The 24726-nt window shown below is 43.7% G+C and overlaps 1 protein-coding gene across 1 annotated transcript in view; it reads left to right on the top strand.

Moving 5' to 3' along the window:
- Positions 1-18258, top strand: part of LOC129714819 (CAP-Gly domain-containing linker protein 1-like) — a 32520-nt gene extending 14262 nt beyond the window's left edge. The window contains exons 12-22 of the mRNA XM_055664661.1: positions 2014-2049; positions 3188-3214; positions 5661-5696; positions 6394-6420; positions 6542-6568; positions 11525-11551; positions 12053-12088; positions 12634-12660; positions 13627-13653; positions 15047-15070; positions 16627-18258. Of these exons, the coding sequence (XP_055520636.1) occupies positions 2014-2049; positions 3188-3214; positions 5661-5696; positions 6394-6420; positions 6542-6568; positions 11525-11551; positions 12053-12088; positions 12634-12660; positions 13627-13653; positions 15047-15070; positions 16627-16637 (305 nt within the window). The 3' untranslated portion in view covers positions 16638-18258. The remainder of the gene's footprint in view (positions 1-2013; positions 2050-3187; positions 3215-5660; positions 5697-6393; positions 6421-6541; positions 6569-11524; positions 11552-12052; positions 12089-12633; positions 12661-13626; positions 13654-15046; positions 15071-16626) is intronic.
- Positions 18259-24726: the final 6468 nt, after the last annotated feature.

The following is a 24726-nucleotide window of genomic DNA, read 5'->3' on the forward strand; positions in this document are numbered from 1 at the left end:
CAATATGATCATGGCTGATCATCCAACTCAGTATCCTGTACCTGCCTTCTCTCCATACTCCCTGATCCCTTTAGCCACAAGGGCCACATCTAACTCTCTCTTAAATATAGCCAATGAATTGGCCTCAACTACCTTCTGTGGCAGAGAATTCCACAGATTCACCACTCTCTGGGTGAAAAAAAAATTTTTTTTTTCATCTCGGTCCTAAAAGACTTCCCCCTTATCCTTAAACTGTGACCCCTTGTTTTGGACTTCCCCGACATCGGGAACAATCATCCTGCATCTAGCCTGTCCAACCCCTTAAGAATTTTGTAAGTTTCTATAAGATCCCCCCTCAATCTTCTAAATTCTAGTGAGTACAAGCCGAGTCTATCCAGTCTTTCTTCATATGAAAGTCCTGACATCCCACGAATCAGTCTGGTGAACCTTATCTGTACTCCCTCTATGGCAAGAACTGCAATGTCATTACGGCATGCATCACATATCGGCCATTCTACTAAATGAAAAGGTACATCGTTTTTCTGAAAAATACAATCTGCTAACGAAGTATCAATGCCTCGTGGGAGGAACTCAATCATACAACTGCACGTTCTTCGCAAATGTAAGGAAGTGCATATTCTACAAATGCATTAAACGGCTATTCGACATATATGTCGCGTTCGATTGACGTTAATGGCACCGACCTACTTATCGTCGGTAATCTGTCTAAGAAGCAGGTGGTAGAAAGGAATAGCAAGCATTCCGCGATTGGCCTGGTATGATCAGTTTGATGCTACCGCCGAACCGTTTATGTCCCTCCAACTATTGAGTCGCATCAGCGACAATAATCAGATCAATTCGCCGTTGGAAACAATTGCTTACATCATATAAAGGCACATATAAAATGAGATTCTGACACGAACGTGTTTTGCGTATTTCATGTGAGCGCCAGAAATTAGTATCTAATGTATGCTATGCCAAAATTCTCAAGGACTAATAAAGAAAATAGTTCGGTTCATGTACGGGACGATTAGTTTCCGGAACAGCCTGCGCAGAATGAGCGGTACCGGAATAAAATAGCAACATGGCACAAACCTAGGCGACAGACCCAATCCTGCACTTGGACCTAAAAGCTATTACCAGCTTTAATATCTCATATCTGTCAAACTATCAAAACGAAGCGCATTCATAGATAACTCCCATAGTCCATCGAAATACTTAATTTGGAATCGGCCTTACATAGAAGATTTGAGGCTAATACCAGGGATCCTTTAATACTAACTGGAATTAATACTAATACTTAGTAGGAAGAAACGCGATGGTGTATTTATGGGATGCAATGAATAAATTAATTTCCAAGATTCATTTTCAGGCTATCACCAAGCGTAAAACTAGATATTTCGTTACTGAAGTGATTCATCTTTTTATCATAATCTAATACCATTTTGTAGAATTCAGATATTTCTGAGTTCAAATGATGTTGCCAAATGTTTCTCAAATTGTCGGTGAGTTACTGTATTTTAAGGTGGGGATTATCTTCGGTCATTAAAAGGCAATTCATTTCCCAAAAAAGTATGGCTTAACCATCAATTTATTTTCCATGCCGTCCATTCATGCATTTATCTCGTCTTACACTTCAAAATCGATATATTAGTGATTTGTTTCGCTTAGATAAACCGATGGAAAAGGACTCTTGTTAATTGGAATGAGATTTGATCTTCTCAGTAATCTGTAACAGATAAATAAACATGAATTACCGATCACATCACCAATTGGGGAACAGCAGGACGTTTATATTTTAACTGTGGTTATTCGCCAATGGCTTTAACGCAGGTGGACATATCAAGTCAATTTGATGAGTATGGTTAGATGTACACTGCACTGCAGCGCTTGGCATTGTATCTAACACAAACCTCGCCATCCTAGAACTTTGCTGATTCGCTGTAAACAACGCTCAACTGGTGTTTGTGTGTCTCTCTGTTTCCGGGCTCTGATGTTTTAAATGTAATAATGTGCCTCCTTTTTTTTTTAAAGAAATAAAGAAACTCAAGGATGATCTAGAGGAGAAACGTACGTATGCTTTCATGGATATAACCAGAATGTCGTTTACATGTGTTTCATCCCAATGCTGGCGTTATTAGCTAATGAATAGCTTGCTGATACAATAAAGCTTGCATTTATTAAGCACAAGTGGTATACGAGAAAAAAACACCGCTTCTTTCCAAGATCCTGGTGCTGATTTTTAATGTTGTTTATGGCTTATTATTCTTCGGAAAATGATAAATGGGCCGGATGCTCGGAGTACTTGACATTTCGACACCAAACTGGAAGATCTGTACCGGACGAAAACACAATTGAAAAATTGAAAATTAACCTTACGCAGGTTGTGGTCCTTTCCATGAGAGCTTGTTCCATTTTTTCTGAATGTTATTAAAGATCTACACAGACAACCCAGAACGAAGTGCCTACTTCTAAATCTATTAAATATGTTATGTTTGGTGCTCGTTAATATTTCATAGTCCGATTCCATAACATAGTGCATATTAATTCCGAAGGTCCACTTGGAAACATAGAAACATAGAAAATAGATGCAGGAGTGGGCCATTCGGCCGCCATTCAATATGATCATCCAACTCATTATCCTGTACCTGCCTTCTCTCAACACCCCCCGATACCTTTAAACACAAGGGCCACATCTAACTCCCTCTTAAATATAGCCAATGAACTGGCCTCAACTACCTTCTGTGACAGAGAATTCGAGAGATTGGCCTCTGTCTCGGTCTTGAAAGATTTCCCCTTATCCTTAAACTATGACCCCATGTTCCGGATTTCCTCAAAATCGGGAATAATCTTCCTGCATCTAGCCTGTCCATCCCCTTAAGAATTTTGTAAGTCTCTATCAGACCCCCCCCAATCTTCTAAATTCTAGCGTGTACAAGCCGAATCTATCCAGTCTTTCTTCATATAAAAGTGCTGCCATCCCAGGAATCAGTCTGGTGAACATTCTCTGTACTTCCCCTATGGCAAGAATGTCTTTCCTCAGATTAGGAGACCAAACTTCGTTTATTTGGTTGGGCCTTTCTACCCATATTATAAAACCTGATGTTTTCAACTCAGCAAAGCGATTTCCGTGTCAGCCAATCATCATTTTCTGAAGTAAATGGTATCTTCGTGTAATACTCTCTCTTTCATATATTTTTCATTGCAGAAACATCTTTGAATGTGAAAATTAAAGGTAAGCAGTCTCCCGTACTTTACCTCTCTGCTGCTGGTCGTGTTATTTGTTTGCAAGATCGAATTGGCTGCTACTAACCGAGAAGCACACTGCTATCCCAATGGAAGTAATGCGTTTTTCTTTTGCATTGAAGATCAAGTCGACATTAATTTGATGCTCCCTTTCTTGTGACTCCTATATCCCACGGGAACGTTACAATATAATTCGGTATTATATCCACGATTTCAGGCTTTAGCGAGGGAAAATTAATAACACTATGTCCAAATACAGTGAAATGCTCTACCTGGCATGAACATGTCATAATATGGACATGTATAACACATATGATAACTGTCTGGGTTGTACATGGTGGTCTACGTCTTGAACAACAACTATACCGGCTGCTTGATAATTTCTCAGTTGTTTTTTTCATCAACGAAGATACGGTTTCCGAAATTCCACTAAATATAATGGTTTCCCTCGAATTAATGGATATCCATTCTATGAACACGCTCATTGTCATGTCTTGAAGAACGCAGTGTAGATGGCAACATCACAGCGGCACTTGATCTTAAGACATTTATTTGATTGCGTTAAGCCAATATCGACCGTTTAACACCCGCGCGATTTCGTTGCTAAAGTAAACCAAACACAACTGGTGAGGCGGCGCGATTCTCGTCAGCAGCGGCCTCTGCAGCCCGTCTGCGTTTTTATTATTTTTTGTCTATGTTTTTATGTCGTTTTGTTGTTTTTTTTTGTTGTGTGTGTGTGTGGGGGGGGGGGGGGGGGGGGGGGGGGTGGGGTGGGAGGGAGGGGGTAACCTTTAATCTCTCCCTGCATTGGAGACCCGACTTTTTCTTTGTCGGGTCTCCGTTGTCGTTGGGGCTGCAACGAGGAGCGGCCTCCAACAGGAAGACCGGGGGCTCTGGTGCCGACGACTCACCTCACCGTCGCGGAGCTGGCCGAGTCCGGAGCGGGTGGAGCGGTGGTGGAGCGCTGCTGCGGCCCGACCTCCGGAGATTCGGAGGCTGCAACTGCGGGTCTGGTGGACAGCGGCACCGGGAGCCCGCGGGTCCCTGGAGGGAGACCGCTTTTCAGGGCTCCCGCAACGTCGACGTCGGCTTGGAATGGCCGCGGGACTCTGCGAGCGCACGCCGGGGGCTCTAACACCAAGACCCGGTCTGCGACCTCGCATCACCCGGCGTGGCTTTAATGGCCGCGAGACAATCGCCATCGCCAGCCGGGGGCTTTGACTTTGACTCTGACATCGTGAGGGGGGGGGGGGGGGGGGGGGGGAGTGGAAAGGAGAGGGGGGGGGGGCCAATTCCATCACAGCGATGTGTTGGATGTTGGGGGGGGGGGGGGGGGGGGGGGGGGTGAAAATTATGTTGTGTCTTGGGTCTATTTGTTTGTAATGTATGGCTGCAGAAACGTCATTTCGTTTGGACCTCAAGATGTCCAAATGACAAATAAATTGAATCTTGAATCTTGAATCTTGAATCTTGAATCTGTGTGCACATGTTTAACATATCTCCATTATATGCATGTCCACGTGTCACGTATCACTTGCTACCACTACAATTACATTCAGTCCGCCATCCCATCAACCTCTTCTTTAAAGATTCGCATAATTTGATGAACTTCTATGAAATCTCGTCAGGCAGCTTTGCAATAATTCGGAACGGTTTAGTTAAGGGTAGTTACAACATCAATAAACAATGTTAAACATTATAGGTGAATTAACAAGTCAAGTGACCATCTCCATAATACACGCAGTATCCGAGTCGCTATTATGACGAATCTCTAGGGCAGTTAGCCTTGTCAAATGAAGAGATGCTTTGCATGTTTATACCTCCCTCAGTGTAAAATTTTGAGCAGCAGATCACTTTGATCATAGATGAAGGGGAAACTACCCCCCGACCCCCCCGACCCCCTCACCCGTCCAACCCGTCCAATCCTTCAGGTGATCGCAGCCCACACAGAGGACCAGAGGATATAGGCACACGATGAAGCGGAAAATATTTAACTGGAATCGGAAAGGTAAGTTTTTCACACAGAAGGTGGTGGGTATATGGAACAAGGTGCCAAAGGAGATAGTTGAGGCTAGGACTGTCCCACTTTTAAGAAACAGTTGGACAAGTACATGGATAGGACAAGCTTGCAGGGTTATGGACCAAGAGCAGGTAAGTGGGACATGAGTAGCTGGAACATTTTTGGACGATGTGGGCGGGCCGAAGGACATTTTTCCACACTGTATCACCCACTCCATGATCCTACTACTCGACGGCTTTGTTTGGGAAATGTATTTCTCGTATATTGAAGGAACCTACTCCTTGCTCTTAGTTGTTACAGTTATTTATTTAATTACTTTATTTCTATTAATTTTATAATGCATTACATAACCGGAACATTAAATACAAAATTGCAAAATAAACGGTTCTTCAACAGAGTTTATTCTTTCTTTCAGAATTGGAGCACATAAAAGAGGAGCTAGAGAAAACAGGTGAGAATAACCATATAACCATATAACAATTACAGCACGGAAACAGGCCATCTCGGCCCTTCTTGTCCGTGCCGAACACTTTTTTCCCATAGTCCCATCTACCTGCACTCTGACCATAACCCTCCATTCCTTTCCCGTACATATAACTATCCAATTTATTTTTAAATGATAAAATCGAACCTGCCTCCACCACCTCCGCTGGAAGCTCATTCCACACAGCTACCACTCACTGAGTATAGAACTTCACCCTCATGTTACCCCTAAACATCTGTCCCTTAATTCTCAAGTCATGTCATCTTGTTTAAATCTTCCCTACTCTCAGTGGGAAAAGCTTATCCACGTCAACTCTGTCTATCCCTCTCATCATTTTAAAGACCTCTATCAAGTCCCCCCTTAACCATCTGCGAATAGACTGCCTTCGATAACTGCCTATCGAAAACAAATCGGTGGCAAAATACATGCTACAAAAACAGTCCATATGTTGTCAATTAATAATTATAGTTCTGGAAAGGATTCACCCCGCAAGGCGTCTAGCTTTCCACTCAATGCTGCTGTATATCTACCAGGGTTATATACGTAAAGCAACTGCCGCTTTTGGTTTTCGATGGGTTTGTCATTAAAAGGATAAAGCAAGTTAGAGTCAGCAAATTATGACAATGCGTTTACTATTTGTGTTAAATCTATTCTGTGTTTATAGCTCAGAAATTGAAGAGGAATGATGCAGGTACGAAAGATTCTGAGTGGCGAAAAGATTCGTCACGATTTAAGTATAGTAGCAATTTTCTGCATGTTCATTGTTTTCAATATTCATGGTTCGACAGTAATTCTGGCTTAATTATCTTTAGAAATTGCAGAACATCTGAGAAACGATGGTGAGTAAAGATAATCAGTTATACGGAAAAGAAAACATTTGAAAGTGCCCGTCAACATAAGTGGAGGGAGAGAGGAGGCCCCAGGTTATGAAACTTTGCAGAGTTCATATTTTTATAAACCACCAGATCTACTAATTGGCGTTCGCATGTCTACGTACCACCAAGGTTAAACGAGTATTTCACTTATGTTGTTACTGGTGGTTTCAAAGCTATTTGAAGGTCGCGATATGAAAGCCGCCCGGAGAGACGGGCAGGATGACAAAGCAACAATTCCAGCATTGTCATTAAACCCGCCAACAATGGCGGTGTCGCTGTAGTCTGCTACGCTGACCTGAGTTTGATAATCGATGCCGAATCCAAACGTATCGTGTCCCACTGAGTTACTGCAGCATTTTGTATCTTTCCATTCGTTTCTTCCCGTTTCCGCTCTCTACAAGGAGTAAAAATGGATTAGTATGACAGTCAAGCTGATGTCTCGCAGTCACAACAAAGCACAATGTAACGCGTCCCTTGGTTGCCCAAGGGACACTTCCAACATATTGACTTTTATAACTTTACTAGACTAAGTGGGACCCAGCGCAATATTGCACCTCTCCACCAATTCCAATATTGCTGGCCAGTGAGGGGGGGGGGGGGGGGGGGGGCTTTCTGTTGCGCTAATATGGGTGTTGTGGGCCGAAGGGACTGGTTTACAGAGGGCTAGTATGGACATTGTGGGCTGAATGGATTATTGGACTTGCAGTTCAGTCAGACCTGGCTGGCAAGCTGCTGAGAAACTGCCAGAATGTCTGCCCAAAACAGGTGACAGGCTCTGTGAGAGAGATGGGGAGAGGGTGGACTGAATGGAATATTGGGCTGGCTGTTCAGTCACTTACGGCTAGTGGGCTGACAGGTCACTTACTCACAGCTGGTGGGCTGGCAGTGCAGTCACTCACGGCTGGTGGGCTGGCAGTTCAGTTACTGACGGCTGGTGGACTGTCACTTCGATCACTTACAGCTGGTGGGCTGCCAGTTCACTTACTCAGGGCTCGTGGGCTGGCAGTGCAGTCACTCACGGCTGGTGGGCTGCGAATGCAGTCACTGACAGCTGGTGGGCTGCGAATTCAGTCACTGACAGCTGGTGGGCTGGCATGTCACATACACACGGCTCGTGGGCTGGCAGTAAAGCCACTCGTGCCTGGTACGCTGGCAGTTCACTGAGTTACCCCTCCACCCCCTCATCTGCTCCTTGCCACCCCTCCCCCACGCATTAAGTCCATCTCCCCACAACCTCCCCTCATACACCCTTAGTTGCCCTCCCACAGAGCATCCATTCCTGCCCATTAGATTCCCATTGTGAAGAAGAACACGCGGGCATGAAAAGTGGGAAAAGGATTTATTAAAGTTTAAAATGTGAATGACTCTTAATATATGAGAACAATTTAAATGTTAAAGATGAGAATTCTACGTTCTTTTTGTCGTGTCTCTTGTTGCTGCTCACTGCGCCTTTATGCCTCTTTGCTGTTGATTAAAAAAAAGACAATTTAAATATAGAGAGATTGAGCGGTCAAATTTAAACAAAGAAATTCTGCGAATTTATCTCAGAAGTCATCGAAACAAGTATTCAACGAAACACGCTTTTAATGACAACATGCTTGGTCGATGTTCCATCCTTCAGAAAAACTTTGACATTTCCCTTCATTTTTCCTCGGCTACGAGACATATAGTTTTCTATGCTGAAATACAGGTGTGTCGAGGTAGATCGACACTTTATGCATTGTTTGTGCTTGTGCTTTATGGATCGACATAGCAAAACTTGATTGAATGGGGAATTGAGTCTGCTGAAGGGGAATGTATTCACCTTCTGTTAAATTGAGTGCATACGCAGCTCTCTGCTCAGCATTCAGCACAGGCCCATTCTCCTCAACAAATTGCTGTTGTTCAGTTCTAGCGTATTGCAATTCCTGCAGCAATTCTGGATTGTCACCATCAACGTGCATCCATCCATTCTTGGTTGTGGCAAATTAAAGAATTCCATTGTTTTGTTGTAATTCTGAATCCTCTGGACTCACTGAAGAATATGTGCTAAACATTTGTTTTGAGGCGGGGGCTGTCGGGGGTTGGAAAATGTCCTGCAGCCGAAGCGGTTGACGGCTTCAGGCAGGGGCTCTCGTGGGCTGATGAGGGAGGGGGTCGTCCTGCAGCGGGGGATGGGGGCAGCCTCAGGAGGGGGAGCATCCTATATAGCCAGGTGGGGGAGCAGCGTCTTGAGGTGTGGGATGTCAGTGGGGTGGGGCGGTGAGCGACCTACTCATGGCGTCTGGATTCACTCACTGACACACACACACACACACACACACACACACACACACACACACACAGACTCACACACACACTGTTGCTACGCTACGCCAACTGAAGTACACGCGATGAACTGCAGGTAAGCACTTACCATTATTTCCAGCGTAGCGGGCCCATTAAATCCCGCCGAAATGGTCAGTTTTTGCGCTGTAACTAATTAGGGCAATCGGGATAAGCGTGCGAGACATTGATCCTACTTCAGAATTCGAAAAATGAGCAGAAATGACGGTAGATAGAAGAGAGAGCTGAAGGGACAACAACATCGAACCCCGACCATAAGTCCTTGCCGAACATTGGCCGTGCAGATATCGATATTGAAAATATTGGGAATTATCGCATTTGCTCACTGCATTTGGTCAACAGTAAGGCATTATTTGTCTTTTTCTTGATTCCAATGGCAACTAAAAGGTTTCAGAAGTGATAAATCTGACTGTAAAATATTTAAATCGCCCATGGATTTTTACATAAGAAAGAAAACGTCTCTAGAGCAAAATGTATTATTTTAAAAATCGCAAACAATACCTGCGCTTTAAATAAAAATATACGCAGATGCAAGCCAAGGAATGGCATAATTGTCAGCTGTTAATTGGACATAATCAACCTCAGAAAATTGACAACATTCTATTGAAAGGGAGTGGGTGTTTAAGCTGTCAGGATATTTTATAATTTGCCAAAATATACAACAATAGAATACTGTTAGAAAACTTACTTTTCACAATTATTTACAGCCCAAAAATTCACCATTTTGGCGGTTTTTAACAGGTAGGAATGTACGCGTTTCGTGTATTAACAACATATACCGGAAGCTTCGATGTCCTCCAGATGGATTGAGCGGCTCCGTGCCCTCTGGCCCGTTGACGTTACGTGCAACCCCCCTATACACACACAGAGACTCTCAGACACACACACACAGGCACAGAGAGAGAGAGAAAGAGACTCACACACTCACACACAGAATCACTCACACACACTCACACTCACTCACACACACACACAGACACAGACACAGACACACACACAGACACAGACACACACCACCACACACACAGACTCACACACGCAGTCTCACACACACACACACACACCGACTCACACACGCACACAGACTCACACATGCACACAGACACAGACTCACTCACACACACGGACTCAGACGCACACACACACACACACAGACACTCACACACACTCACTCACTCACACACAACCAATACTAAAATGTCAAGTAACATCAGAACGAGGTAAGCATATAGTATGTAAACCGAATGATTCAAGCGTTTCAAGCACCCTGTAGAGGCTGCTGCTGCTGAAGTAAAAAACGTGTTTTACATAACGTCCAACAAACACACTCGCCGTAGACAGAGCAGTAAGCTCTCTTGAATTATTCAAGATATTATATCAATAATTATTCTCCTCCCCTTCCTTAACCCTCGAGCTATATCCTCCCATCTCCCCGCCCTCGGGCTCCTCCTCCTCCCTTTTTATTTCCTTCTCCCCCCCCCCCCCCCCCCCCCCCCCACCCCCATCAGTCTGAAGAAGAGTTTCGGCCCGAAACGTCGCCTATTTCCTTCGCTCCATAGATGCTGCTGCACCGGCTGAGTTTCTCCAGCATTTTTGTGTACCTTTGAATTATTCAATGTCGCATTCACTATGCCTTCTGCAGTCAGCACCATGAACTGGAAATGACGCACTCAGCGCCATCTTTCCATGAACCGGAAATGACGGACTCAGCGCCATCTTGCCGCTAACCGGAAATGACGTCATCGGCGCAATCTTGCAACTAAGCGGAAGTCATGGAATGAGCGCCATTTTGCAATTAAACGCAGTCCTGATCTAATAAAATGTTTTTTCACGCTTTATCCATCCAAAAACTGTTGCAACCATTTTAAAAGCCAAAACAATTGTCAAACACTTTACAACCAATACATTTTCTGAAAACATTTTAAAAGCCAAGACAATTTGCCAAACTCTTTACAATCAATACATTTTCTGAAAACATATTTTTAAAATCCAAGACAAACATTTTTTGCAAACACTCTACAACCACATCTCGGGGAGACTCACAGACGAGTAGACGTGCGTTCAGTGTTATTCGCAGCTCAGATAGCCGTAATTCTCTCGCTTCATCCATCTCGCAGTGACTGAGTGAGGGACGACACTTCCGGGTTTTAGAGTCCCTGCCCTCAACCGCCAGCGGGGGCAGCAGAGAGAATGGCGACATTTTTAAAAACATTAATAACTCTCTGATTTATCATCGTTGGGAAAATCCTCCAGCCCAATCCGGCGGAGGGAGACTCAAAGCGAGGTGGCCACAACTTTCGGCCGTAAGTGGCGGCATTCGTTCAGAAATCACGAAACAGGAAGTCAGAAAGTGGTCAAGATCTTAGTTTTAATAATATAGATTTTACTTGCAAGCTACCGTAAGAGATCTTGGAATCTCATAATCAAGAATAAATATATTTCCTAAGGTTATACTTCTCAACATTGTCGTTTATATCAATATAAAAATCTGCAGGGTGTTCCTTAGAAGCAGTGATTTAGCTAAACTTCGTGCTATTTTCAGTTTTGTTTTTTTTTGCTTTGGGTTTTTATGCCATGCCACTTTAAATTTTTCAGAATTGCGTTTAAAAGAATCGAAATCAGGTTAGTGCATCCGCGTAATATTTACGATCTGAGAATCGAGTTTTCCCCCAACAAATTCAGTGACATAATTTCGTTCCTTTTTGTGAAGGGCGCTTGATTCTATATATTTTGTTCACTATCGTCGAGGGCTATTTCTTGGGTAATGGAAATTCACAGAAGTGAATTTTGCGTGCATGCGCGCACCCATGGTGGGCGTTTTTTAAGTAAATTATTGACATTGCTTCTCGTTGTTTCCCCGTTTATCGGGATACATACTGGGACATAGGGCAAATTTGGCCTTGTAATGCTCTGCGAAAAAATGCTGACAAATCTATTAAAGGTACCTGGGTGATGCTCTAACAAGCTTTATAACGTTGGCAAGTGGGAACTCCGTGCAACGTTGTACGAATAGAGATAATTAGAAAATATGTTTGTCTTGGGTGCTGTGTGTGGCTACGTGAGACAACTTTACGTGTCTAAAAAATATGGAAAGCTGAAAAGATGTTTACTTTCTACTTTCAGAATTAGACAAATTGGAAATCATTCGCAAGGACGTCGGTAAGCAGCGACACCTACTTTATTTTTTTTAATACACGTGGATTTTCATTAATTACGCAAAACTGTAAACGAAATAAAGCATGTCCTGCGTTTGCAACACACACACACGTCCACTCCAACACTCGCACGTACGCACGTCGATCATATTGGCAACTTCTCCAGGTCACTGGATTTTTAAAGATCTGGTCGCTTTAGATTCCCTTTGCCCATCCCGTTGGTGCATACTAGCAGGTGACGACTTGAGTTTTTTTTAAAGTATTTCTTAAATTCCTTAATACGATACCATGAGTATTGACGTTATTATTCAAAGGCATGCATTCCATATAATCAGAAGGCGTTGCAATTCATGGGATGGCACGGAAGGTTATTCTGCATGAAATTAACCAGGACTACTTTCAAGCAGGCTTAGCGTCAACTATGTCCTGTGATTATTCGTGTGAAGCACAATGGAACGTTAAACCATTCAATATGTCATCAATTTAATAACAGTATATGACTAATATGCACGTAAGGTATGGAATCTAATATTTTATTTTGATTTTCAGAGTCATTGGTTAAGCAAAAGGATGAAGGTAATGCATTTCCTGATTTCTCTGCGTCCCTTTAGATATTGCCGTTACAAAATAATTATGATAAACAGTGACAGTAAAACAGTATATCATTGATCATAATGTCCCGGATAGCGTGAGTACATGATGAATATTAAAAATTTAAGTTCTCCGCGCAAATACAGTTTCCGTAAAACACTGATTAACACTTACGTTTCACAACAAAACTATTCCACGCCGCTATTTCAAATTAACATATTTGCAAGCTGAAGTTGAAACGACACGACTTGTTTAATCGTGAGGGTAATAGCCAAAATACGACGATTACTGTGCAACAATCAAGCGTGAATAGTAGTCAAGTAAGATCTAAATTGGATTGATGGACAAAAATAATCAGGCAGGAGTACATTTGTATGTATCTCCCTGTTGCACGCAATAGGACGTTTCTTATAGAAACTTACACAATTCTTAACAGGGTTGGACAGGCTAGATGCAGGAAGATTGTTACCGATGTTGGGGAAGTCCAGAACAAGGCATCACAGTTTAAGGATAAGGGGGAAATCTTTTAGGACCGAGGTGAGAAAAGAAAATTCACACAGAGTGTGGTGAATCTCTGGAATTCTCCGCCACAGAAGGTAGTTGAGGCCAGTTCATTGGCTATATTTAAGAGGGCGTTAGACGTGGCCCTTGCGGCTAAAGGGGTCAGGGGATATGGAGAGAAGGCAGGTACAGGATACTGCGTTGAATGATCAGCCATGATCATATTGAGTGGCGGTGCAGGCTCGAAGGGCCGAATGGCTTTCTCCTGCACCTATTGTCTATGTTTCTATGTAATACGTGTTCTTTGAGACGATTGAGTCACATTAGGCCGAGGTTGATACTGGGGTTACACCTAAACAAGAAAATGCAGGAAGTAACTAATGTCCCTGGTGAAATAACTTTCGAGGTACTCAGCAATTTCTAACTTTGAAATGTGCCTTTGTGTTACAGAACTTGAAAGGCTACGAAATATTATTAGTAAGTCATGGCATCTGGTATTTAATGATAAGTTTACGTTCTGGCGTTGTATTGAAATTCACCATGAGCTAACCCTCCCATATATTTCACACGAAAACGCTCATGTGAAACAGAAACCAACACGGATAAGGTAACTGGAAACGAGTCTCGATTTTGGCTGCGTATTCATTAAGGTGATTAATTTATTTCATTTTTGTTATAGTTACGTGCTTAATTTTCCATTTTGCTATATATATATATATTGACATTGTAAAAATAATGTAACGCGACGACAGGGAAACAACTTGGAACATAATTTAGACATAAAGTGTGAAGATTTTAGTATTGGTAAACACGCCGAAGTATGTTATAATGGGTGAGAGATTGGGTAATTTGGAAATTGAATATGAACTGGGTCTCGTGCACAAATCATTCAATGCCGTGTGTAGTTATGTAATTATGCACCAATTGCAGAACTCACTGACTTCATCCATTTCACCACTAACGTACATCCGGCACTGAAATTCACCAGGACCATTTCCGACATCTGCTTACCCTTTCTAGACGTCACCATCTCCTTCGCAGGTTACAGACTACTGACCGACATCTACTACAAACCCACTGACTTCCATGGCAACCTGGACTACACTTCTTCCCACTCTGCCTCCTGTAAGGACTCTATCCCCTACTCCCAATTCCTCCGTCTACTCCGCATGTGCACCCAGGATGAGATGTTCCAAACCAAGGCATCGGAGATATCCTCATTCTTTAGGGAAAGGGGGTTTCGCCTCTTCGACTATAGACGAGGCTCTCACCAGGGTCTCCTCTATACCCCGTAGTTCGCTCTCACTACCCATTCCACCACTCGTAAAAAGGACAGACTCCCCCTTGTCCTCACCTTCCACCCCACCATTTTCGCCACCTCCAAGGGGAACCCACCACTGGCCACATCTACCCATTTCGCATTCCGCAGAGACCGCTCCCTCTGTAACTCCCTGGTCAATTCGGGTTTGCATCTTTGACTGAGGTTAGAAGAAATGTCTTAAGACATAAGGCAGCGAATCATTGGATTTAACTATCGCGGAGGACTCTAGCAATAGCTGTGCAAATCTAAAAACAGCATTACCCCGTTTGTACGTATGTTACAAGTACACAGAGGTAAACAGATAATACAAAAAATGAACTTTAAAAGTATTTATTCACCCGATAAATTTACCGAACTGCAAGGACTGGTTTGCACTTGGAGGTTAGCATCTTAAATTAAAGGTTAATAATCACATCAGAAACATGTTGAATTAATAGTTTGGGCAAACTGTAGTATTGTTAAGAATTAAAAAAATATTATTCAAGTTATTTCTCGAAGAGCATCTATTTCTCATTGACGTTTAAAACTCCCATGTCTTTGCCACAACAGAGGACCGAGAAAAATCGAATGCAGGTAAATTGTTTTATTTTATATGGTTATATGATATATTTTTTACCAGCTATTGCTTCACAAATGTTCCATGCAAGAACGCAATGAATTGCAGAGTTGTGGACGTAGCCCAGGCCATCTCACAGCCCACCAGCCTCCCTTCCATTCACTCCATCTCTACACCACGCTGCTTCGGCAAGGCCAACAGCATAATCATGTCTCATTTTAACCTTGCTCAATCCCTCTTCCCAGCTCTACCATCAACCACGAGATACAGAAGTTCTGAAACGCATACCTCCAGATGCAGGACATTTCTTTTCAGCTGTTAGTAGGCAATTGAACGGTCTCCTTTTCAGATGGAATTCGGTTCCGACTTCCCACCTATCCCTTTGCAGACCCTGGAACTTTCTTCAATCGGCTAAATTGAGATTGATCCCAGGGATGGCGGGACTGTCATGTGAGGAAAGATTGAAAATACTAGGCTTGTATTCACTGGAGTTTAGAAGGATGAGGGGTGATCTTATAGAAACATCTAAAATTATAAAATGACTGACAAGCTAGAGGCAGGAAAAATGTCCCCAATGTTGGGTGAGTCCAGAACCAAGGGCCACGCGGTCTTAGAATAAAGGAAGGTAATTTAAGACTGAAGTGAGAAAAAACGTTTTCACCCAGAGAGTTCTGAATTTATGGAAATCCCAACCACAGAGGGCAGTGGAGGCCATGTCACTGGATGGATTTAAGATAAAGTTAGGTAGAGCTCTAGGGGCTAGTGGAGTCAAGGGCTATGGGGGATAAGGCCAGGGAGGGTAGTCCAGAACCAGGAGGGCACAGTTTAAGAATAAGGGGTAAGCCATTTAGAACGGAGGCGAGGAATACTTCTACACACAGAGAGTAGTGAGTATGTGGAATTCACTGCCTCCGTGGAGGCCGGTTCACTGGATACTTTCAAGAGCTAGATAGGGCTCTTAAAGATATCGGAATCAGTGGATAATGGGAAGGCAGGATCCGCCATGATCACATTGAATGGCGGTGCTAGCTCGAAGGGCGGAATGGCCTACACCTGCACCTATTTTATATCGTCTATTGTCTATTACCTATTGTCTATATCCCTGTTTGTTTTGTTGTTACCTTATTCCAGCTAACAATGCCCCCTTTTCACACAGCACACTTTCTTATCTATGTATCTCCCTCCCCCCTGACATAATTCTGAAGAAGGGTCTCGACCAGAAATTCTCAGTCATTCCTTCTGCGCAGAGATGCTGCATATCCCGTTGAGTTAGTTACTCTAGCATTATGTATATTCGGAGTAAACCAGCATCTGCAGTTTCTTCCCACAGACTGCATCCCGGGTCGGTCAAGAGTAGCCAGAGTAACACAATGGATGAACAGTCTAATCTGTAGGCTGGTTCAGTAAGATTCGGTTCAAGGGAGAAGGAAACCAAATGCTGAAATACAACACAAATGCTCCAATTTCACATTGTCATGTTCTGCCAAGTCGTTTCAAAGGATTTTATTTTCAAAAAATTTACATCAAAATTAGCCATTACCTGCTTCCTAATGTTACTTATTTTTAATTGCAGGTCGCCTGTAATCCTATTGTCCTTTACGCTACAGCAGTATCGGAGCTCAAGACAACACAGTCTGTTTACTTCAACTGGATTTATTTGCTTCATCTTAAATACGCTCGTAACACTCTTTTATTATATACATTTTGCCATTACAGTATAAGTAGCGCGTTCCATTATTACAACAAGCAATTCATCTTTTTCCAAGTGTTTTTGAACGATACACAGAACCATGTTTTAGAAAATTAAGCTTTACGAAGAAACATGCTCTGTGTCGTGAATTGTCGCTGGTCAATGAAACAATGCAGTTGTTGTCAGAGAAAGGTTAGATGCCTAAAATAAGAAGTCGATTATTGTTAATGAAAAAAAAACCCCGAATCTTCCAGCTAGAGAGCGTGAAATAACAATTTAATTTTAGGCTGGCTATAGCATTAAAGTTTCATCATCTTGTACTTTCTTTTTTGAACCAGAATGTGACCGTAAAAATCTGGATATTTGTGAAACGTGCATTACACATATTGTTCGGCTGAATAGAGATGTGTTTGCCTTGGAAATGATAAGCACGTGCGAAGTGCTCCCAACGCGGCTTTATAGCGGTATCGCCGAATTGTTCCCATTTTATTTATTATGCATGAGAACATGATAACACAAAACACTGGTTTGTAAAGGAAGACAAAAATGGGAAAATATTTCTTCGAAATTACTCACTGTTTCCCGAATGAAGAGGCGGGCTGGGAATGTGAAGAGTGTGGAGTGGGAGATTGAGTTCACGAACTCTCATCTACTCTGGAAAGGGATCAACGTTTTTGAAATGCACACTGCATTTCTCTCTGCGATAATGCCTCATCACGTGTCCATTGTATTTTCAGTATTCCTCCACATGTTCATCAATGCCATTCCATACCAGAGATTTTGATAGCGTGTATCTATAGGGTAGAACTAGAAAGGTTCTGTGCATCTTAAATTATTTTTGAATTCCTTGAAAGCAATTTAAATCAGTTAAATTCGGAAAATTACCTCTACTTCGGATGGACCTTCTACATTAACTTTCCTCAAATGACGAAACACGGCATTCGATCATGCGAATCATCAACCACACATGGGTAAAATTTGACCTAATTTCGAAGTAGAACTGAACAAACCGCCATCAAATCCGCCTCGTTACTTTATGGAAATTTAGCCGCAGCGGGAATATGATCAAACAATGGAAGCAAAATGTCACCATCACGTCTATGGAAGCCACCTAAACTAAAGATGTTTGATGAATTCCTGAGTGGAGGCTGGGAGCACATCATATAAAATGTTAGTTAACATGTACGATTATCTGTTTAGCTACAACATAAATAAACCTTCAATTTATGCTCAAGTCGTCATATCCTTCTCAAATAATATAGTTGTTCTCATGACATGATGTCCATGCAGCCGCTTAGCGTTGCAATTGCATGGTTTGATGCTGCTGTATTCATTTACTTCGTTATATGTATGTGCGTTTACTTTATGACACTATTAATATTTCACTTCATGTGTTATCCGGTTGGTTTGGATATTAATAAAAATCGTAACACGAATTGCATGTCTTTTATTAATTGACAAGAAGACACCCTAATGGAATCATTTCCGTGACGTTAGTGGAATGGGAGAAATTATAGCAGTGACAGACACAAATACGTACCCTCTATTTATCAGCGGAATGGGACCTGGGATTTGCTTTGGCTAGTCGAATATCCGCCGTTTTACTTTACATGTTACATATAATTAGGTTAGGTAAGGGGAGGTACAGCGAGACCTGGGTGTCCTTGTACACCGGTCATGGAATGGAATTCCCTGCCACAGAGGGCAGTGGAGACCAAACCACTGGATGGATTTAAGAGAGATTTAGATAGAGCTCTAGGGGCTAGTGGAGTCAAGGGATATGGGGAGAAGGCAGGCACGGGTTATTGATACGGGACGATCATCAACCAATGAATGGCAGTGCAGGCTCGAAGGGCCGAATGGCCTCCTCCTGCACTTATGTTCTATATTTCTATGTTTCTCTATGTCGGGCAGATATATTCCAGTGGTTATAATTTCATCGAAGATAACTGAAGCTGCCTCGACGCGATCTTCAGCTTAAGATCTTGAGTGTGTATACGATATCGCTATTCACGGAAATGCGTAATCCCTTCGTCAATCCCTGAAAATTTCAAAGTTTATACACTTCACAGCATTACACATTATATAACCATACAGCGAATAAATAATGCACCAAGCTCTTCAAGACCGAATTAAGCAAAAACACACACAAACGTATCACAGCAACGCAGTACTTCCATTAACCCGTTTTTAATTCGAGGAACTTTGAACATCCCACCCCACGCGTTCGGCTGTTTGCATTAAGTAGAATATACTTCTCTGCCGTGCTATTCCAGACTCACCATTTGCACGTGCAAAGTACACATATTATCACATATGGTCCAAAATGTTCCATGCGTTATATGCAACAGCCTATGGTATACAAGTTAAATGTGTTCTTGGACCATTCTGAACAGGTGTAACATAATACGTTCCAACTAATTCGGTTGAAAAATCACGATTATCGATTAATCAGAATCACTTGGTCGCTTTCCGGTTCCGTGTAATACATGGGGTATTTTAGACATGACATTTTCGAATGATTTTGATTTGACCCTGTCTAAAGGTGCTCTAATTATCATCCACTGAGGAGGACGGCTCTTTGGAAACGTTATTCGCAAGAGCCCCGTGATATTTTGTCGCTACAACTGGTCCCATGTTCAGGATTTTTAAAATACGTGTGAGGTGTGGAATGTTTAGGAAATAACTGCAGATGTTGGTTTAAACCGAAGATGGACACCAAATGCAGGAGTGACTTAGATGGACAGGCGGCATGTCAGCTGTGAGATGGGAAGACCAGATGTTGTGGGGGAGGGGTTTGGGAAAGTCATTTCGGAGAATTGAACGGATAATCGCTGTTGGACCTGAAGTAATAACCATATAACAATTACAGCACGGAAACGAAAATGCCCCTGTCCCACTTAGGAAACCTGAACGGAAACCTCTGGACACTTTGCGCCCCACCCAAGGTTTACGTGCGGTTCCCGGAGGTCGCAGGTGGTTGCTGGAGGTTGCAGGTCGGAGAAGCAGGTAGGGAGACTGACAAAAACCTCCGGGAACCTCCGGGAACCGCATGGAAACCTTGGGTGGGGCACAAAGTCTCCAGAAGTTTCAGTTCAGGTTTCCTAAGTGGGACAGGGGCATTAGGGTCAACCACTGATCGGCAAGTTATAGCATGGTATGTTAACTTGGCAAATAACCTGAATAATTCATTGACAGCGAGTATTCACTAGGATAATGTGAGTTAGGATGTCTCTCAGCTATAGAATGGGCGAACGTGTGGAAGAAAATACTGCAGCGAGCCAAATGATCGACAGGAGATGTCAACATCTCATTATCTGTGCTTTAGAACGACCTTAAACAAGATCTGCAAATACTCTGACAAATACAAATAAACAATGGAATTTATGGGCATTATAGCTTCGAATACACCCATTCCCCAGAGGAATGCATGGTAATAGAAAGGGAAGGGTTAGCATGGGCCTAGTGTTGATTTAAGAAAAGATCCTGCAATAGTGAAACAGCTGCCTAAGTGGGTAAAGATAAAAACAGGCGAATTGCAGACCACAGCAACCTAAAAGTGATAGCAAAGGGGCAGGCGGGCCAGGGAGTGGGCATGCATACGGAGAATGATTCAGGGTTGAATAAACATCGCAGCCAACGTTGGTAAAGCAATGCTCTGATTTCAAATACATTTCAAAGCGCACAAGGTGTGATAAATCCGATATTCCGTCAATTCCATGTCGGTTGATAATCTATCAATCAGTTTTATTCGTCACATTGTACATAGCGTGCAAGTGAAATGAATTTCTCAGCAGCGGTACAATGAGAAAGAACACACAAAAACACAATAAAATTTTAACACAAACATCCACCACAGCATTCATCACTGTGGTGGAAGGCACAAAATTCCGCCAGTCCTCCTCCATTTTCCCCCGTGGTCGGGACCTCAACCCTCCGCAGTCGCCGCTGCGGGCGTCCAGATGATAAAAGTCAAGGTAAGTCCTGAATCTGTGCCTCCCCCACCGGTGACCGCGGCTTCAGATTGGTGTAGGCCGCAGGCCATCGGTCGGTGATTTAAAGTTCGCGCTGCAGCCAAAACACCGCAGATTGCAGGGCAGCAGTCGAAGTCGACGTTCCCCTACAGGGATCCCCAGGGAGGAACCCCGCTCCCGATGGTAAGTCCATGCCGCGCCCGCGGTAAAAGTAGGCCGCGGGCCGTCAGTCGGCGTGGAAGCTTCTTCCTCTCCTTGGTCCCCAACGTGAGATAGAAACATAGAAACATAGAAATTAGGTGCAGGAGTAGGCCATTCGGCCCTTCGAGCCTGCACCGCCATTCAATATGATCATGGCTGATCATCTAACTCAGTATCCCGCACCTGCCTTCTCTCCATACCATCTGATCCCCTTATCCACAAGGGCCACATCTAACTCCCTCTTAAATATAGCCAATGAACTGGCCTCAACTACCCTCTGTGGCAGAGAGTTCCAGAGATTCACCACTCTCTGTTTGAAAAAAAGTTCTTTTCATCTCGGTTTTAAAGAATTTCCCCCTTATCCTTAAGCTGTGACCCCTTGTCCTGGACTTCCCCAACATCGGGAACAATCTTCCTGCATCTAGCCTGTCCAACCCCTTAAGAATTGTGTAAGTTTCTATAAGATCGCCTCTCAATCTCCTAAATTCTAGAGAGCATAAACCAAGTCTAACCAGTCTTTCTTCATAAGACAGTCCTGACTTCCCAGGAATCAGTCTGGTGAACCTTCTCTGCACTCCCTCTATGGCAATAATGTCCTTCCTCAGATTTGGAGACCAAAACTGTACGCAATACTCCAGGTGTGGTCTCACCAAGACCCTGTACAACTGCAGTAGAACCTCCCAACCTCCCTGCTCCTATACTCAAATCCATTTGCTATGAAAGCCAACATACCATTCGCTTTCTTTACTGCCTGCTGCAGCTGCATGCCTACCTTCAATGACTGGTGTACCATGACACCCAGATCTCGCTGCATCTCCCCCTTTCCCAATCGCGGGCTGTAGACGCCACGCCAGCTGGAACTGTGCAGACCGCGCATTCAGGCTGCCGGCTGCCGCGAGCCAGCGAAACGGAGCGCTCCCCTCCGGCGAGCCCCAGCGAGGCTCGCATGCTCCACGTCGAGAGTCCATGCTGCGCCCGCCGCTGAATTCCCGGGCGCGTCTCCAGGAAAGGCCGCACCGATCCTCGTAGTTAGGCCACGGGGGAGGCGACCTGGAAAAAGTCGCCTCTCCGTGGAGGAGGCGACCGAAGCGGTTTCCACCTCACCACCCCACACCACCCCAACACAAAACACACAAAGAAACATTAAAAAAACATACATTTAAACACACTTTAAAACATTAAAAAAAGTGAAGAAAACTGACACGTTGCTGGCAGGGTGCCGGCTTGCAGCGCCCCCACCGACTATACGTTTTCTTAAACAGTCTGATCAAGAAAATTGACGTGCTCCTAAAATGCTAAAAGGGGGAAAACGGTATATGTAGGTTGAACTTCCATCATGCCTTGGAAAGCAAACCATAAGGATAAGAAGGGGGGATACGTTTCTGCTAAACCGAGATGGAGTAATTTTACAGGTAGCACCGGTAACTGGAATGCCCCATATTTGTTTTGGTCAATATAAATTTAATGGAAACCCGAATAACATTCTTAACGCCAGTATCGCGGATCTGGTCAGATCAAATACGTGGAACGCAAACGGTTGTTCGCGTCTGAGGTGGGACATCCATCACCAAAACGTGTCGGTGCCACGAGAATTGAAGTGTTTGGTGGAGATTGCGTCTCTGGAGTGAAGGGAACCTGAGGTAGACTCAACCAAGAGGAGGAACAGGATATGTTTGCCGATGGAAAACGGTGGTAATTGTCAGATTTTATCCGATTAAGGTGTTTGGGGAGGGAGGAGGCTGGTTGTGATTGTTGTGGAATTCCATCCAAGTTTCTTCGGTGCGAGAAAGCGCGTCTTCACTAATCTGTACTGCTTCGCTCAAGATCCATGGGGGAAAACAAGTTCTTAATGAGACAGCCAGGTCGCGGATGTGGAGGGGAAATGTTCCATCTGATGTTGTTAACCCTGCTGGTGAAAAAAGTAGTAAATTATTCGCACTTAGCAGGGGACCCAGTTAACCAGGTGCTGGGGGCAGGACATATGATAGAGGTGATGGTGCTAAAAATAACTTTGGCGTTAAGAGCGTTTTTGGAAATAAGGGTGGAAAAGTATTTTGTTCTTGCAGATTTTACTGCTTCCTGCTTCCTGCCTTCTCCCTGATAATGACTTCTTCACAGCACTTGGATTGGACTTGCTACTGATCACAGAACCCTGGCTAAATCCTGGTGAGCTTGCTCCACTCGTGGAACTCTGTCCTGATACCTGTGACTTTGTCAGCTCGCCTAGTCTCTCCGGCCACTGGGTTTAAGAAGCATTTCAACTGCCGTCTTCTGAACGCTGATCAGTTCTCCAGTTTTGAACAGCAACTAATCATAGTCGGTCTAATCTGTCCTATTTTAATTGAACTTGTGTCTCGCCCACGAAAAATGCACGAGGACTTTATCTCACAATGTGCTGATCTTATCGCTAGCTTGTTGCCCAAATTTGACCGGGTCCTGGTTCTTGGTGTCTTTGAAATTAATGTCTGCTCTCCCACAAAGCGTCTTGTGAGTGAATTTATGAACCTGGTTGAGTCCTTCAATCTGACTCTACTCACCGCTGGACCTACGCACACGCTTGGCCATACACTAGACCTAGTGCTTTTGTCTGGTGTCCCAATTTGTAATACATAAATTAATGATGCCTGTCTGTCTGATCATAGTGCAATTATATTCGATGCATCTCTGCCTTTCTCTCCCTCAAAATCCCATCTCCCTGCTCGTTACTCCCGCTACGTAAAGTCTTCAACTGCTAGTACGTTCTCTGAGGCTTTCATAGCCGCCCCCGACATCTGCTCTATTGATGCGCCTCCCCTCCATCTCAGCACTGACGACCTAATTTATTTATTGAACACCACTTGCTCTTCCGTCCTGGATTTTGTTGCTCCTCTTAAATTGAAAAAGCCTAAGGTTTCGTAAGGTTCCCGGAGGATGCAGGTGGTTGCCGGAGGTTGCATATAATGGAAACAGGTAGGGAGACTGACAAAAACCTCCGGGAACCTCCGGGAACCGCACGGAAACCCTGGGTGGGGCGCAGTCTCCAGAGGTTTCCGTTCAGGTTTCCTAAGTGGGACGGGGCATAAGCCCAAAGGCTGGCCGTGGCTCAATGACACCACCAGAGCCCGAAGAAGACAGTGCAGAAAATCAGAACGGAAGTACAAATCTGATAAGCTTCACATTCCCTTTGAACTTCTGAGAAACAATCGTCACAAATACCAGGACACACGAGTTTAAGAAGAATATGATTCGACGAATATGGGGCCTGGTGCGCAGCCTCCTTTGTCCATTGCCCCAACTGATGCTGTCCGGCGCATTGAGTTCCTGCAGTATCTGCAGTTTCTTACCAATCGAGCATTTTAGACGAGCTTAATAACGCAGTGAATGAAAGTGTGCCTATCCGTGCAATGATAGCCAACGAGTATGGCTGCCTTACTTCGCAAGGCACGCAAGGCGGGGAATCAAGCTTTCACGCGAGAACAGTAAAATACTGCAATCAAGGCCACTGGGATTTTAAAATGTCTTGGAGATTTACAAGGGCGGAGGGAGGGTAGGAAAGGTTTCACTATAAGTCTCCGCGGGTTTAAGGAGGGATCTAGTTTGTTCAGCACTTTGAACTGTATTATGCAATGTCTGGCATTTAAGGAGCAAATATGGATATATTGTAAGCTTTCGTCCCATATATCGTTTGCGATTTGTTGACTCATCTCATCTTCCCATGCACGCCTGTAAACCTCAGATGATGGGGTGTTGATGTTTTGAAGAACATTGTAAATGTGGGATATCAACGTCTCTGTATCTGCATGTCCATTCAAACATTCATCGAGTTTAT

This window comes from Leucoraja erinacea, chromosome 42 (genome assembly GCF_028641065.1).
Source record: "Leucoraja erinacea ecotype New England chromosome 42, Leri_hhj_1, whole genome shotgun sequence".
Taxonomy (NCBI): Eukaryota; Metazoa; Chordata; class Chondrichthyes; order Rajiformes; family Rajidae; genus Leucoraja; species Leucoraja erinaceus.